The following is a 15,913-nucleotide window of genomic DNA, read 5'->3' as shown; positions in this document are numbered from 1 at the left end:
TTTCGTTTTTGTTGAATCCTCAAAATAGGCGAGGTCAGATCTATTTCTGATTTAAGGGAAGACTGGAAAACCAAACAAGGGGCTGGCCTGGTGGCATAGCGGTTAAGTGCACAAGTTCTGCTTCTTGGTGGCCCAGGGTTTGCCGGTTTGGATCCGGGGTGTGGACATGGCACCGCTTGGCAAGAGCCATGTTGTGGTAGGAATCCCACGTATAAAGTGGAAAATGGGCACGGATGTTAGCTCAGGGCCAGTCTTCCTCAGCAAAAAAAAAAAAAAAAAAGAGGAGGATTGGCAGTAGTTAGCTCAGGGTTAATCTTCCTCAAAAAAAAAAAAAAGAAAACCAAAGAAAATGAACTCCATGTCTTCTGATTCTTTTGGAGATATCCTTTTTTTAAAATTAAGCAATGAGGATGGTATTTAAAATAATGCCATTGAAAGTATCTTTTATACACATATCTTGTGCACATCTTTAATAATTTCCTTTTGGTAGATTCCTTGAAATACTTAAACCATGGTAGTCTTCCTTTTAGGAGGTTATGAAAAAGGAAGCCTCTTACCAAAAAAAGAACCAAAACTTTTACTTTCTTAGAAAGAAGATTAAATTAAGTTTCATTTGCAGCACGAGAAATTGTGCAATTTCAGTTATGTTCACGTTTCCAATTACACACTCACCTGGTCGCTGTCTGTGAACCCTGGGGGTCTGAGGCAGTGTTATCTGGGGCCTGTGCTTGTCTGAGAAATGAAATGTGGTTAAGCAGAGCCTTTTCCTAAGAGTGGAGCATGCAGAATGGGAACTGAAATCTACATGAAGCCACTCTTGACATTTGTAACTCGTGGTTGTAAGTCAGAGGGGAGGGGTGGATTTCACAACAGTTCCGTGCTGCCAGTGCAACCCAGAAGCTGGCAGCAATATGCCAGTGTGTCAAAACTTTGTTCAAATTACGGCTGAGAAGGCCGTAAGCAAAAGTAGGAGTGTGACAGATCTTCAGACGAGCGCGTAAATTCAGACGTGTGCGGCCTGATACCTGTTACGGGGCTCCTGTAGTCTTAGTCATCAGTTAATCTGGCCCTTGTCTGTTCTTGCTTAATAAAAGAAAAGTGTAAGACCAAGACAGAAACGTTAAGAAAGATCACATGGCTATGACTCCAACTAAAAAAAGCCTCGATTAAGGAACCAATGTTTTTTGCCTTCTAGTTTCTGTTTACTATTTACTATCTGGCCCTTTACAGACAAAGTTTACCAACCCTGCCCTACACATGAGGGAAGAAAAAAGAACTTTAAAACTTTGAATTAGTGCCGGGGCCGGCTCCGTGGCTGAGTGGTTAAGTTCGTGCGCTCTGCTTTGGCCGTCCAGGGTTTTGCCGGTTAGGATCCTGGGCCGGGACATGGCACCACTCGTCAAGCCATGCTGAGGCAGCATCCCACATGCCACAACTAGAATACACAACTATGTACCGAGGGGCTTTGGGGAGAAAAAGGAAAAATAAAATCTTAAAAAACAATTGAATTAGTGCCCTCATCTCAGAGTTTCAAGAAGATATTGTAGCTGTAAAAAACCCCAAACCAAAAAACAGTGTACTATTAAAATTGAGAAATCAGAAAACAAGGAATGATAATCTGATAGAGGCCACTGCCAGAAAAACTAACCAGAAACAAAAATGGAGCAGTCTACTGTAGGGGTGCGGAGGGGGAGGCCAGACACTGTTGGTTTTCGTTATAAGATCTTCTGGCCTATTTGCTTAAGACAAGTTCCTGTTAGAGAAAGTGAGAGCAAAAAAGCCAGAGGGGAAGATGCAACATAGAAAGTAAGTGAGAAACACTTCCCAGAAAGAAGGAAGTCACGAGTCTTCTGAGGAAGAAGATTCGCTGAGTCCTGGTGGACAAGTGAAAATGGGCTCAGATCTGGACACATTCTTGTGAAACAGAAAAACTCAGGAATAGAAGATTTCAAAAGTCTTGCGGGAAAAAAAACAGGTCCATTACAAAATGGCATCAGACTTTAGAGCTGGAAGCCAGAAGACTATAGAGCAGTGCCTTCAGACTTCTGAGGAAAATGATTTTGAACCTAGAATTTTATATGCAGCCAAACTATTAAGCGTAAGTACAAAATAAGTCAGACAAGCAAGGATTAGGAAAGTTTGTCTCCCATGCATTCTCTCTGAGAAAATCATCTAAGGGTCTACTTTAGTAAAACAAATTGGGAAAATAAGGAAGACTGGGATTTGAGATGTGGACCTAAAGAGGAATGGAAAGGGGCTTCCAGGACCACAGCTGTGCAGCCGATCTGGAAACCACATGGTGCGAACGAAGAGTGTCAGAGGGTTCTGAGAAGAACATCTTTAGGAAGAAATTGGATTCATGCAAATAGTGAAATAAGAAAATCACTGATCTTAGTGATAAGACAAAGACGTGTTTCTTTTGCCAATAATACCAATGAAAAACTCCAGGGAAAACAGGTGGGCCTGGTGGCCTAGTGGTTAAGTTTGTGCACTGTGCTCTGGCGGCCCGGGGTTCACAGGCCTGCATCCGTCGTGGACCCAGCACTGCTCAAGCCACGCTGTGGTGGCATCCCACATAAAATAGAGGAAGATTGGCACAGATGTTAGCTCAGTGACAGTCTTCCTCAAGCAAAAAGAGGAGGATTGGCAAAAAAAAAAAAAAAACCAAAAACTCCAGGGAAAACAGAAAGCTGGACAAGAATGCCACAGTCCAAATATAAAGCAAGTTAAAACATGACATGAATTTTGAGCATTTGATGGAGTATGGAAAAAGATAGTTCATTTGTCTCTGATGATGAGAATATTCTTAGAGCTGTGGCGGTATAAGATTACTTCACTGTTTTTGGGCTAGGCACACTCCTTGGTTCTAGGGTGAATTCTAATATAAAAAATGAGTTTTCAACTTTGAAACAAAATGTACAAAGTTTAATCATTAATATGAATATATAAACATAAAAGTAATCTGATAAGAGCCATCAGAAATTGGGAGAAAGGAGAGATGGTGAAATCATGGGGAAAAATATAGGCCCTAATTTCCTCATTTTCAGGGTAGACATTCTAAAGAAACAGTAAATTCATGGATCAAGAAAATGGAGGTCTCAGTGTATTATTTACAATAAATATAGAACTAAAAATGATACAGTTGGCCAGACTGGGAGGAGGGGGAGGAGGGGTGGTAGAGTTCCTTTGGGTTGTGATTCCTCATCTCTTACGGGGGGATAGGATGCTGTAGGGTATGGTAGGTGGAGCCATTTTGTTTAACAATTTGTGATTGGTTTTATTTACAAACATCGTTTTGATAAAAATTCAAACAGTGCAGAAGGGTGTGCAGCGAGAAGTGTCCCTCTGACTCCCGCTTGCAGAACGCCCTGAGGGGCAGTGTTGCCATCCCATCCATGCCTGTCCCTGTTCCTCCACAAACGGTGTTGGTGTGAGCGCACCGTCCTGCTGTCCTATACCTTTCTTCTCTCACATCACAGTATGTCCTGACATGCGCACCGTCTTAGTGTCTAGACGTCATTGTGGTTAAAGCTTCCAGAACACAGCATCATACACGTGTGGACAGACATTTAGGATTTTTTTCTATACATGCCATTATGTTACCAGAAGTCATTCCCTATGAGTGGCAATGTGTCATAGGATACTTGCCTAGAAATGGAATTTGTTGGGTCAAAGGTATGGAGGTTTTTTAGTTTAAAATAGATTTTAAGTTTACCTGAGAAACCATGATCCCACATCATGACTGAGGGGCCACTTCCCACGAGAGCCCACGAGAGCCCACAAGTTCTGACCCCACCATGCCCCACGTCTCTGCTGACCTTCCATAAGGAGGCCCACACGCCATGTCCTCCACCGTACCCCCAATTTCCCACCTCCCCCAACCCAGCCCTTTCTGCTGACCTCTCAGAACTCAGTCTCTTGTCAATAAAACCCCGTCTCTCGAACATTCGCACCAGGTGTTCCTTAGAAAGAGCATTCCTCTCCCCCGCCACAGTCTGGCGCAGGGATGGCCCAGGCGGCCCACGCGGGCCAGGGCCTCTTCAGTTCCCATGGGGAGGTGGGCTGTGCAGTCTTGTCTCTCCTTCCAGACTCCTCAGAGAGTTACTTCTCCTCCCCTGGGGGAGTCATCAGAGGGGACAGAGACTGGGGTTGTTGGCCAGCAGAGCCCCATCCCTGTCCTGATGCTCCACCTCCGTCCTCTGCCCGAAGCCTCTCCTGAGGACCCGACCTTCCCTGAAGCCCAGCACATGGGAGCTGTCCTGTCTCTGGGCCTGGACACAGGGAGGGGCTTCCCTGTTGTCACTGTTTCCTGCACTTACCGAGGGCCATGACCTTCCCTCTACGTGGGGGTCACCTCCAGGCCCTTGGTCACTACCTGTCACTCACTGGTGGTTCCCTCCGCTGCTCCCATCATTGCTTGGACCCATCCAGTTCCTGTCTTTCCAGCTCCGATCTCACTTCAGCCTCCTCCTCCTTCCCCAGACCCTGTAATGGCCACAGCCCCACAGAGAGTGCTGACCCGTTCCCCTCCTCATGGGGCTGATTCCAGGGTCCTTGTCATAACCAGCACCCCCTGACTCTCAGCACCCCACAGACCGACCTGGCTTCAGCCTTCGCCTGCTGGTCGCACTCCTGCCCAGCCTGCCTGCATCCAGACACTGGCCAGCCGGGGCCTCTCCTACTGCCGTCCTCTCCCGGGTCAGTAAGCCTCTCTACAAGACGATGCCCAGACACCTGCAAAGTTGCTGAAAAGGCTTGTCCCTGCATTCCACTCTTGCTCCAGCTGTCTCATTCATTTCCTCGACATCACGGTCTCCTCTGTTCCCATTCTCTTAAAACTCATCTCACATTTATCATTCTCTTTTGAAAAAAATGGATCTTAATTCACGATTCGACTTTTTTCCACTGAGTTAAAAAAAAAGTCTGTTTTCTTCTTATGAATTCATTTTTTAAAAACTCTTAAATCTTTGACCACTTAGAACTTGTTAGTATGAAAAATGAGTATAATTTATTTGCTTTTCTCAAGGTGGCGACACAAATTTTCCATTATTTGTTGGAAAGTCTCCCTTTCACTGACGTGCTTTTCAGGACACCACATTCCAGTGAATCTGGTTTATTTGTTATTCATTTGCTCTGTGCAGAGGCCCGCGGATGTGCCCGCAGATGCCACTTCAGTCACACCGTGTCCGTGATGATGGTTTAAGCGGTTTCTGGCTGTTCTGTCCCATTGGCTTTTCAGTTTTAATGTTACAATCACCTCGTCTCTGTTTTGAAGTAGGACATCTGACATCTTACAGTACCGTCTCAATAAATGTTAAGAATACCCCATACCTTTCACTTATTCAGATTTTCTTCGTGTTTCTAAATCATTTTAAAATGCTTTTCATATAGATATTTTCTTGTTTGTTATTAGGTTATTTTATAATTTTCTGTTGCTATTGAAAAAATGACCTTCCACTATATTTTGACTTTCCTGTAAATTTTGTGTTCAGTAAAAACTTAGTGAATTCTTTTTTAGCCACAGCTTTGCAGTTGCTTCTCTTAGATTTTCTGGGTGCACAATCAGTCATCTGTAAATAACAACTTTTTTCTTGCCTAAGTGCCTTTTCCTTTTCAATCAATTTCCTTTACAATATTTGTTTTACCACATTAACCTTTAACTATAATAAAACACTAAAGGAAACTGCATACTTTGCTCTTAATCACCGTGGAGTCAGAGCCGGGTCTGCAATGTTCTGCTGGGTGCCGGCTTGTGGAGGACAGGACAGAACCACCACCCAAGGGGCTGGCCTCTGATGTACGAGGAATGGATGTTAAGTTGCTGAAGAGTTATGAAGAATGTGTAGTTTGCATAACACAAAGTTTTATTATTCTAATTTTAAGGCCATTTAAACTAATTTTATTCAGAGTAAGTCTACATTAAATTACAATATTAATAATCTCTAGAGACAATGAACTTAAAATAGAAGAAGTAGAAATCTATTTGGTCTCTGATAGACCACGTATTATAGAACTCACAAATGAAAATTTACAAATATAGAAATAATGATGATACTTAAAGAGTGAGGATTTTCATATGGAAACCCATAAGATGTCATATTTTAAACACGCATGTTTCAAAAAGGGAGAATCTTTTAATAATTTAGCACAAAATCAAATTATATAAACTTGGTATATTCCAGAAAATATTGCTTTAAACACTTATACCATGATCAAAATTCCTTTGGTAGCTTTTAATCAAAATGAAACATGCTATTATGTAAAATATAAAGTACTTTTAAATGTTATCACAAAAGTGTCTTTGTTATAGTTACCATACCAACATCATCATCCGCTGTTCAACCTCACCTATACATACACAACATGAAACCAGGTGCCAACAAAATCCTTTTCCTCTTTCGACAAACTAACCTCTGCTTCACATATCAAGACTTTAAGTCCCTATAAAACTTTCTACAGTGGTTACAGCACAGGGAACAATGACGTCCCTGCACGTGACTGTAAAACCAAACCTCATTACGGCAATCACACAAATACTGCAATTAAAAATCAAACAGCAGTTACCCCAAGGCAAAAAACAGGGACTGCTAGACTCAATCTTAGGATGGTAAACACAAACACCCCATCCCCCAAACCCTTGAACAGAAAAGTCACAAATAACTCAGTGGAAATGAAATAAGACACTGATGGGTTCACCGTGACAGACACATCAGACCCGACGTCTCTTGGCACATCAGAGATCTCACTGAGAAACCTCATTATGAAACAACCAGTCATCAAAGTGTAAAACTTGCTGAAAATAAATGAAACAAACAGATGCCAGTATTTAGGTTGCATAATTGATTAGCCAGTCTTGAACACTGACTCTTCTTCCTAATGCTCACCAATTAAGGGCTCTTGTTTTCAATCTAAGTGTCCATAAACTGAGACAGCTTGTCTTCAGGAATCCCTAAGTAATCTTTGTAGCTAAAGAATGCAGCATGGAGGGTCTTTTTAATTGTGCATTCATGATCACACACACAAAAACAAACCAAACTTTCAGCTTTTTGCCACAAAAAAAGCCACCTTAGAAAGAAACCTCTTTTAACCAATATCTTCTTGTCCAATCTCAAAAGTCTTTGCGCACAGAGCAACAGAAAACATTTAAACGCTGAAAAGAACAAGAGGAAGAACTGGAGGAAAAAAGATACATGTGCCTTTTGCAAATCCTGGAGCCCGAGAGCGGGGTGCAGGAGTCGTCTCCTGTCCTAATCCAAGAGCATCCAGGCTGCTCAGTCCAGAAAGTCCTGGAAGCAGTGCAGCGGGGCTCCGCGGCTCGGAAGGTACATTCTCGCGTCTCACTGAGCAACAGCCGGCTGAGCCTCAGGCCACGTAGTGGTACTGGTTTGGATTGTCTTTGTCTCTCTCCATATAGTCTCTGTCTATAAGAGATTCAATTCTCTTTTTCAAGTCTCCAGGCTAAAAGAGAAAAACAAAACCCCCCAATTATAGTGGCATTAAATTTACAAACATAGAGAAATATACATATCATGAAGTCTGTGATTCTAATTATGTACATATATTACATATATAATCATATTTACATACAAACTATTTATAATTATAAAATGAATAGAATAAAACTCCCTACTTCAAGGACAATCTTAACAAGATCTCTTGATCAAGTGCTTCCATGTGATTTTACTGTCAGAGCCAGGCTTCCTGTGGGAAATGCAAACACATCACTAAGGATTGCTAATGAGCACGTTCCCATGGCTGGTCGTATTAGGTAATGCATTTTTGTTTGTTTGAAAGGGACATCTGATAATGTCTCACGGCACTTTCATCCTTGGTAAGGTCATTTCTCCCAAAGTGCTATGTTTTATTATTACATATGGTGCGTATATATATGTATACATGCTATATATAGCAGAACCACAGACTCTGAGTGTTCCCCTGTTCAAAGTAGACAAATGAATTGACACGTCTGCCCAGGAAGGGGCCTCCGGCTCTGCTGTGGTGGGAAGCACGCTGAGGCTGACATTTATGAGCAGACTTCTCCCTGTGAGGGTAGGCTCTCTCTTCCAAACAGCAGGACGTTCTAGTCAATGATAGATCACATATCTTACAAGATGCGGCTGAAACCCAATTACCTATCAAAGCAGAAGAGGTGCTGTGGCCGGCTGTACACCTTACTCCCTGCTGAGTGTTTTGTTTAATTGCCAGGCCTCACATCTGCAAAGGGAAAATTGGCACTGGCCCTGGCTCGTGGTAGGAAAGAACGGTGTATGCAGCAGCATTCTGTGACCGTGCAGAGTACGACAGAGCACACCTCACTTCTGGAGGGTACAGGAGCCCAGTGTTGGCTGAAGTCAGCTGGCACTCCCCCCAGCCACTCCCATGTCGACTCACTGGTCCACCTCGTCTTGACTCCCTTGGTGAGGGGGGTCAGTGGCTCTTCCGTCAGACTGGACAGCAGGGAATAAGGGAACTTGCACCCCAAAAGCACGTGCAGCCAGGTCTCACGAGTCCCATGCATTCTAGGTGGGTACACATGCTCTCAGGAGTTCTTCACGATGCTCCCCCAACTTACCTGTGTCCACATACAGTCAAGGCAGTAACTCTCAGTCCGGGAAACATGCACGGACCGAAAGCTTTTAGTGTGGACTTTCTTACACAACAGCATAGAGGAAATATTACTCAGGTAAAAAACGCTGTCCTGCTTGTAAAATGCTGAGTAACTTAGTTGTTAAAATGATTTCCTTAAAATCTTGTGATATAACCTGAACTGCCACAACTATGAGAAAAAAATGTGTCCAGATTTCCATGCAGTGCCTCTTCCCTTCTTAAGGTCTAAGCAAGGTCAATCTCCTTGCAAGTGGGAGTTTAGGGGTCTATCATTCTTACAATGGTGATGAAGAAGCTTCAGGATCAAGTCCCTACTATCATCACCTGCCAGTTTTTCTACACTTAGTGTGTACACAAAGGTAAATTTTCATCACAAATGACCACTGACAATGTAGGACAAATGAAATGATTCTGAAGGTACTGAGAACTGAACATGCTTTGCCAATTGGTTAGTACAATAACTCAAGTTTAATTAAGCTAATATACATTTACCTTTACTGGAAATTTCAGCTGATTATACAATTCAGAAACTAGAAGGTTATGACCAAGCGTCTTCCTCATCTTCATAATTCTGACGATGGCAGCGTCAATCTGATACTGCCGGTCCTGAAACACTCTCTCAGTGGTGCTGACTTGTTCTTCAACCTGCACGAAAAAGAGAAAAGTGAAGGGTACAGATACATTTCAGTATTAATTATTTCATAGGATAAGTCTGATGAGAAAATTTTGATGCAAAGAAAGGCCAAACTTTGGATGAATCTTCTTGTTACACATTTTTATTTGTTCTAGTAAAAGCTAGCTTCCCAAGAACAGTACAATTTCAGTACCAAAACTTGAAAAAGTTATATGTCTTTTATAAAAAAACTGCAAAACCCCTATATAATCCTGGATTAAACATTTGCTCAAAAGTTAGGAAACCTACTAATCTAACTGAGATCATAACAAGCATTTCTGAGTTAGATTATGTGGTCATCTTGATAGATGCTGCAAAGGCATGATAAAATTGAAAATCTATTTTTGATTTAAAACAACTTTAGCATATAAGGAATAATTAAAAAAAAAGAACCTGAACATGATAAAGAAGTGTTATTAGAAACAAGTAGCAAATACTGGTAGCCTCTTCATGTTAGTCACACGGCAGCCTGATGGGGTCTGCAGATGAGGGGGGCGGGCAGCGGCGGGGAGGGGAGGCAGGCATGTAAGTATGTTTCAGGAAGGGAGGACCCAAACTTTCCTGTTTTCAAAGGGGTCCATGACCCCATAAAGGTTAATGTTTCCTGTACTAGAAACAAAACCTCAGGAAGAGAAGGGAAAGCCTAGTCTGACCACTGCTGTTTCTTAAAAGTATGACTTTTAGAGGTTCCAGCTATGCGGTAAAAGCACAGCCTAAAGGGGCACAATGAAGAGGAGCAGACACCTGATCTTTATTTGTAGATGAGCTGCAGAATCGAAAATCCAAGAAAATCGACTGAAAAACCATCAAAGCCAATGAGAGTTTCGTGAACTGACTGGATACAAGATAAATGCACAAAGATAAATGGCGCTACTATCTACACACTGCCAACAGCTAGTTATATGTGTAAAGAGAAAACACCCCCTTTACAGGGTGCCAGCATTTCACTGGCCCTTCAGGCTTAAAACCTTTAGTACTTTCCAAACCCTTCCTAAGTCTGCCGGGTCTCCCTGTGATCTGGCTCAGCTTCCCTTTGCGGGAAGCCTTCTCTGACCACAGCTAACAGACTGGGCTTCCCTGTGCTTCTCCATCATAACCTTTCCCTCAGTTGTAACGAGTTCATCAGCGTGTGGTCATCTGGCACCCGTCTGCTGGACAAGACTGAAAGCTCCTTGAAACAGAGACTTATTCTTTATTGCTAACAGCTGAGTTTTCAGGGCTTCAAAGAGGACCTGAACCACAGTAGGTGCCTTACCAGTATTTGTTTAATTATCAAATAAGAAATATGCAAAACTCATAGAAGAAAACTCTGAGGAAGATAAGAGATTTATATATATTCATATATATATGAATATATATACACACACACACACAGGTACAAATCAGAATATTTAGTATGATAAAGATGAAAACTTCAGGGGCCAGCCCGGTGGCGCAGCAGTTAAGAGCGCACGTTCCGCTTCTCGGCGGCCCAGGGTTCACCAGTTTGTATGTTGGGTGTGGACACGGCACCTCTTGGCAAGCCATGCTGTGGTAGGCGTCCCACATATAAAAAGTGGAGTAAGATGGGCACGGATGCTAGCTCAGGGCCAGCCTTCTTCAGCAAAAAGAGGAGGACTGGCAGCAGATGTTAGCTCAGGGCTAATCTTCCTCAAACAAACAAACAAACAAAAAAGACAGAAACTTCAAATTAACACACTCTGAATAAAAAGTCAATGTTCTTATTTGGAGGAGCAAAGACATGAGAAAATCATTTTCATGTTCGTTGGGAGAAAAAATTTATAGGAATAAGTACATTAATTAAAAGAATTTGGGCACTGGCTATGAAATAGGTCAACAGACTCTGCAGTACAGAACTGAGAGACTGGCCCATAACGTAGGCATCTGCTGTGCAGGAAAGGTGGCGATTCAATTACGCTGTCAGAGAATGGTGTTTTCAATTCAGCTTTGGAACAGAGAGGGGTCGGAATGCTTTCTGATACTAAAAATAATTTCTACGTTGCTCAAAGAAAGATTTAAATGTGAAAACTACTAGGAAAATACAGGTAAATATTTTTAAAATTTTGGATTAAAGGAAGGTCCTTGTGATCTCAAGTCAGAAACCATAAAGGATAAGACAACATTTGAGAACTTAAAATTTTCATATGGGGAAAAACTCTCTCAAAACAAAAAAATTATCTGTTACAAATGACAAAAGGTCAATCTCCCTAATATATGATCTACTAATTTCTGATAGATGTACCTTGAACAATTAATTAAAAAGAGGAAAATATAAATAGTTAACTATAAGAGAGCAGTGCCAGCATTTATAAAGTGCTTACAAGCACCTGCCCAAGAGTTTTATAAACATTTTTCTTCAATTCTCAAAACCTGAAGTAGTATTATGCCTATTTTAAAAGACGAAGAATCAAAGACTGGAAAGATTACGTAATTCATATAAGCTACTAAATGGCATAAAGATGCTGAGAGGAGTCACAGGAATTCAAACTAAACCGGCAGTGAACGATCTTCATGCCTGTGAGAACAGGTGGGCAGGGGCAGGTGGAGGGAGGGCAGGCACTTTTGTGAGACTGGACACTGGAATCCAGTAAAGTCTGCCATACTGTAATTTGGAAAAGAGTGGTCAATCTAACGGAAGGACAGCTTCTTTGACCCAGCCCTTCCAGGGCAAGGATTTTATACTAAGGAAACAGTCCAACGCCAGGCACAGAGAATGTCTAACGAAACCTCATTTCCAGCAGGAAGAAATGGAAACAACCTAAGTGCCTTTCCACAAGGGCACTGCCAGGCTCCCGCGGGTTCACACAATGGATTCTCCGCTCCCATTAAACACTGAGTGCTGACAGGGAAACGAGGCCATGATGAAGAGTAAGAACAGGGTACAAAACGGCACACACAAACGGCATACAGAGAATGATCCCATTTAACAAAGAAAGGTTTATATATGTACATCACCAAGAGCTGCGGTGGAAGCAGTGGTACTCCCCAGGAGAAAGAGATGACAGCCCCACTTTGAAATTATAACTCCAAAATTTTACACCCTTTAATCACTCTGTTATAAATTCCCAATAGTAAAAAGATGGATCAAAGGATATGTGCATTTATCTTTAGCATGTATGTCAAATTCCTCACTAAAAATCCTGCACTAATCCAAACATCTTTTAAAAAATAAAAACATAAAAAAGGATGCCTGTTTTCCTATCTACTTGCCAACAGTGGCTATTATCAAACTTTTAAACATTTCCAAAATTGATAGATGAAAAATGGAATACTATTTTAATTTCAATTAAGGAAGATTACTGACAAGAATGAACCTCCTTTATATATTTATCCTTCCATATTTCTTTCTGTGTAATCTGAACACATTTTCCGACTGGGCTACATATGAACCCCTCTTGGTTAGTGAAGCAATCACTGTCTACTGCTGGAGGTAGGCATTTGTGACACCACCTGTCTGAACTGACCTCACTCCTCATTCCCTCACATGTATAAGCAGGGCATGGACATCCTGCTATCTAAGTGGTGCCGGGGGTGCAAGGGTGTATGCATTAGGAAAGGCCAGAGGGCAGTGGTCCAGAACCTGCTCTGGCCACCTGACATGAGAGTCTGTTCCAAGCTTCAGACACTCCAGCTGTACGCAGATCACAGATACGGCATCAGTGGGCCACTTCCACCCACAACCCTCACCACTCCCACCCCAGGGCCCTGGCCAAGGCCGAGCTGACAGAGTAGCTGAAATGTGCTGTACAAAAATAAAAAGTAAGTCCCTGGTATTGGAAATGACATGCTCCCTATGCTAACAGAATCTGATATAGGAAGACCTGACTTATCACACCATTTTTGTGAACAGGAGTGACAACTATTAAGTGCATTTCTTTCTGATTATCATTCCTATTATGAATGTAAAGTTAATGAAAGCTACATTAAAACGAGTACTATTATAAACATTATGTATTCAAATTAGGTACTTTAGAAATATGCTTCAGAACCCTACTTCAAGAAATTACTATAAAAACTAATGATTCTTTAGTGAATACTCTGTTAAGTAAAAACCAGAAAGTTTATACATACTGTTTCCTTCATCTGAATTTGATTGATCTTTATTCGAAACAACTTGTGCTTGAATTCTCCATTAAAAATGAATTTGTCTCCATCTTCCACCTCCTTTCCTTTGGGACTTTTAATCAGAACTCGTGCCTTGCCACAGGCCAGAGACTGCAACGTTCTTCGCAACTCACTGTCCTCTGCATGGGGAGGAAATTTGGGCACAGGTCAGTGAAAATGAACTAGACACCTGACACAAAGAAACCACGCCCTCAAGTTGGCCAGCAGAGACCAAGTCCATTCTTAAACAAGTAAGTGTTCTAAACATGAGGACATTCAGAAGCTGCACATTCACGAAGGGGGTTTTCATACCTATCCCGGTGGCTGTTTTTATTTCTTCAAAGCTGAACTCATCTCCTTCGTTGAACATGAGAAGCACCAGTGTCTGGAAGAGGGACACCTGGAACTCCTTCTTTCCCTTAAAGAGAATGGACACGCCACATGTAAAGTTGTGTGTGCACAATCTTCAGAAAATTTTAAGAGGCTTCTTTCTGCTCTCAAACTTTGTTGGGGGAATGTGAGAAATTACTAACTAGCCACCAAATAAGAAGAAATTAAGTTACTGATTATACAAGAATAAAATGACTCAGTATTCCACTTAAAAGTTCTTCTTTTGAAATAGTTTTTAAAGTAGTAAGAAAGTTCTTCAGCAAATCAGGTTGAACAGAAGGTACTATTGTTACTTGAAGTCAGATGTTGCTGACACCTGTCTAACAGCGCCCTTCCGTCCTATTTCTAGCCAGCCAAGGTCCTCTTAGTGGCAGTGGGAACGCTCCTGGAGTGGACAGAGCATGAGAAGATGCAGTGACAAAACCTGCATGGAAGGGGAAGCTGGCAAAAGATCCAGCCAACACCTCTGTTAAAGAAGAGTGACCATACGCAGCACATGGACCATCACAAAGCCTCGGCCCAGCTTCCCGCTGCATGTGCCTGTGATGCACACGACCAACGCAAGCCTGGCCTTGGACCTCACGTGATTCCCCGCTGCTGTTTAGAGTCCCCACTGCAGAGACTGGCCACATGCTCGCTGTGTGTGTAGAAGCATGGCAGGGATGACGGGGTGTCCTGTGTGAGCGCTCCACACTCAGGCCCTGCCCATGGCAAGGCAGAACCGCAGCCCTGCGAGCATCCTGTAGAGGCTCAGTTCTGAAGCTGGCCAGTAAGGGGGTCGTGCAACTCAACTGTCATCGTACCCTGAAGAATAGTACGTGTGGTTTTATGTATATAAGCCTGCACAATAACACACAATGAAATATGGTATGTATAACTTATATGTACTTGTGTATATATGTATATATAATTTATATGATAACGTACAGAGATAATGTATTATAACAGCTAGCAAAATGGGAATTTTGAAATCTTTTTTGCTTTGTATTCATAATTGAATTTTATTTACAAAACTGAAGTTAAATGCAAATATGAAGGGACTGTTCTGTGATGTGCTTCCTTCATTCACCACTACAATGTATGCATTTTCCCCTCTTAAACGGGCACTTTTAATAGCAGATCGCAATGCGTACCCTTATCCATCCACCTGTGAAAATGTCTTCTTAAGATGAATTTGCAGAATTGGAACTACCGAAACAAAGCATGTGGTTCTAGAGGTTTTGAGATGCACTGCCCAAACACCCTGGAGACGCTCACACCCTTGCTCCAGAGGGGCGCACTGCTGTCTTGTCCGGCCTGGCCCCAGAAATCCCGTGGGTCCAGCAGTGCCGCTTCGCTGCCTTTCCATCTGCAGCCCTTTGGTGGGCAGAGAAGTAAGTGCGGCACATTCTCATCCATTTTCTAGTCTTGCTTTTATGAGCCGCCACTTCACAGTCTCTGTGCTTTTTTCAATTAGGTCAATGCTTTTCTATTCTTACTGATTTTTTTTTTAAGATTTTGTTTTTCCTTTTTCTCTCCAAATCCCCCCAGTACACAGTTGTATATTTTTAGCTGTGGGTCCTTCTAGTTGTGGCATGTGGGATGCTGCCTCAGCGTGGCCCGATGAGCCGTGCCATGTCCACGCCCAGGACTCAAACTGGTGAAACCCCAGGCCACTGAAGCGCAGCACACAAACTCAACCACTCAGCCATGGGGCCGGCTCCTCTTATTGATTGGAATATTAATCCTTCAACTGTTTAATTTTACTGACCTAGAAAAGAAAGTGCTTTTCTAGGAACAGAAGTTCAATCACAATTTTCAAAAATTCTATTAATATACTTACAAAAAATAAAATATAAACGAAACAAAGAACTTACTTCCTTAAACTCTGCTTTTAAAACAGCATGCCCCAACGTGGTTTGCCATTGAAGTTTTCGACCACTGTGCTTTCCGAGATAAAATGTCTTAAATACTTCCTGAAGTTTAACCATCTGTCAATCACAGGAAAACAACAAATTAAATTATGCTAAACACCACTAATCTAAAGAACCACATACTGTTCAATTTATAAAGTTTTTACAACTCTTCACAACTGAAAAGATCAGTTCTACACCATGACAGTTATTTTTCTGGATTCTATTACCTGTGAAAACGCCCACC

General features: G+C 42.1%; 1 protein-coding gene across 1 annotated transcript in view; it reads right to left on the bottom strand.

Annotated features, from left to right (window-relative positions):
* Positions 1 to 5,843: 5,843 nt before the first annotated feature.
* The window catches only part of CUL4A (cullin 4A), a 52,315-nt gene continuing 42,245 nt past the window's right edge, over positions 5,844 to 15,913 (bottom strand). Inside the window, exons 16-20 of the mRNA XM_023621874.2 lie at positions 15,631 to 15,744; positions 13,697 to 13,802; positions 13,352 to 13,524; positions 9,100 to 9,252; positions 5,844 to 7,458 (exon numbers count right to left, since the gene is read on the bottom strand). Coding sequence (XP_023477642.1) covers positions 7,363 to 7,458; positions 9,100 to 9,252; positions 13,352 to 13,524; positions 13,697 to 13,802; positions 15,631 to 15,744 — 642 coding nt within the window. The 3' untranslated portion in view covers positions 5,844 to 7,362. The remainder of the gene's footprint in view (positions 7,459 to 9,099; positions 9,253 to 13,351; positions 13,525 to 13,696; positions 13,803 to 15,630; positions 15,745 to 15,913) is intronic.

The sequence above is a fragment of the Equus caballus genome, chromosome 17, assembly GCF_041296265.1.
Source record: "Equus caballus isolate H_3958 breed thoroughbred chromosome 17, TB-T2T, whole genome shotgun sequence".
Lineage (NCBI taxonomy): Eukaryota > Metazoa > Chordata > Mammalia > Perissodactyla > Equidae > Equus > Equus caballus.
This window is presented reverse-complemented; position numbering and strand designations above follow the sequence as displayed.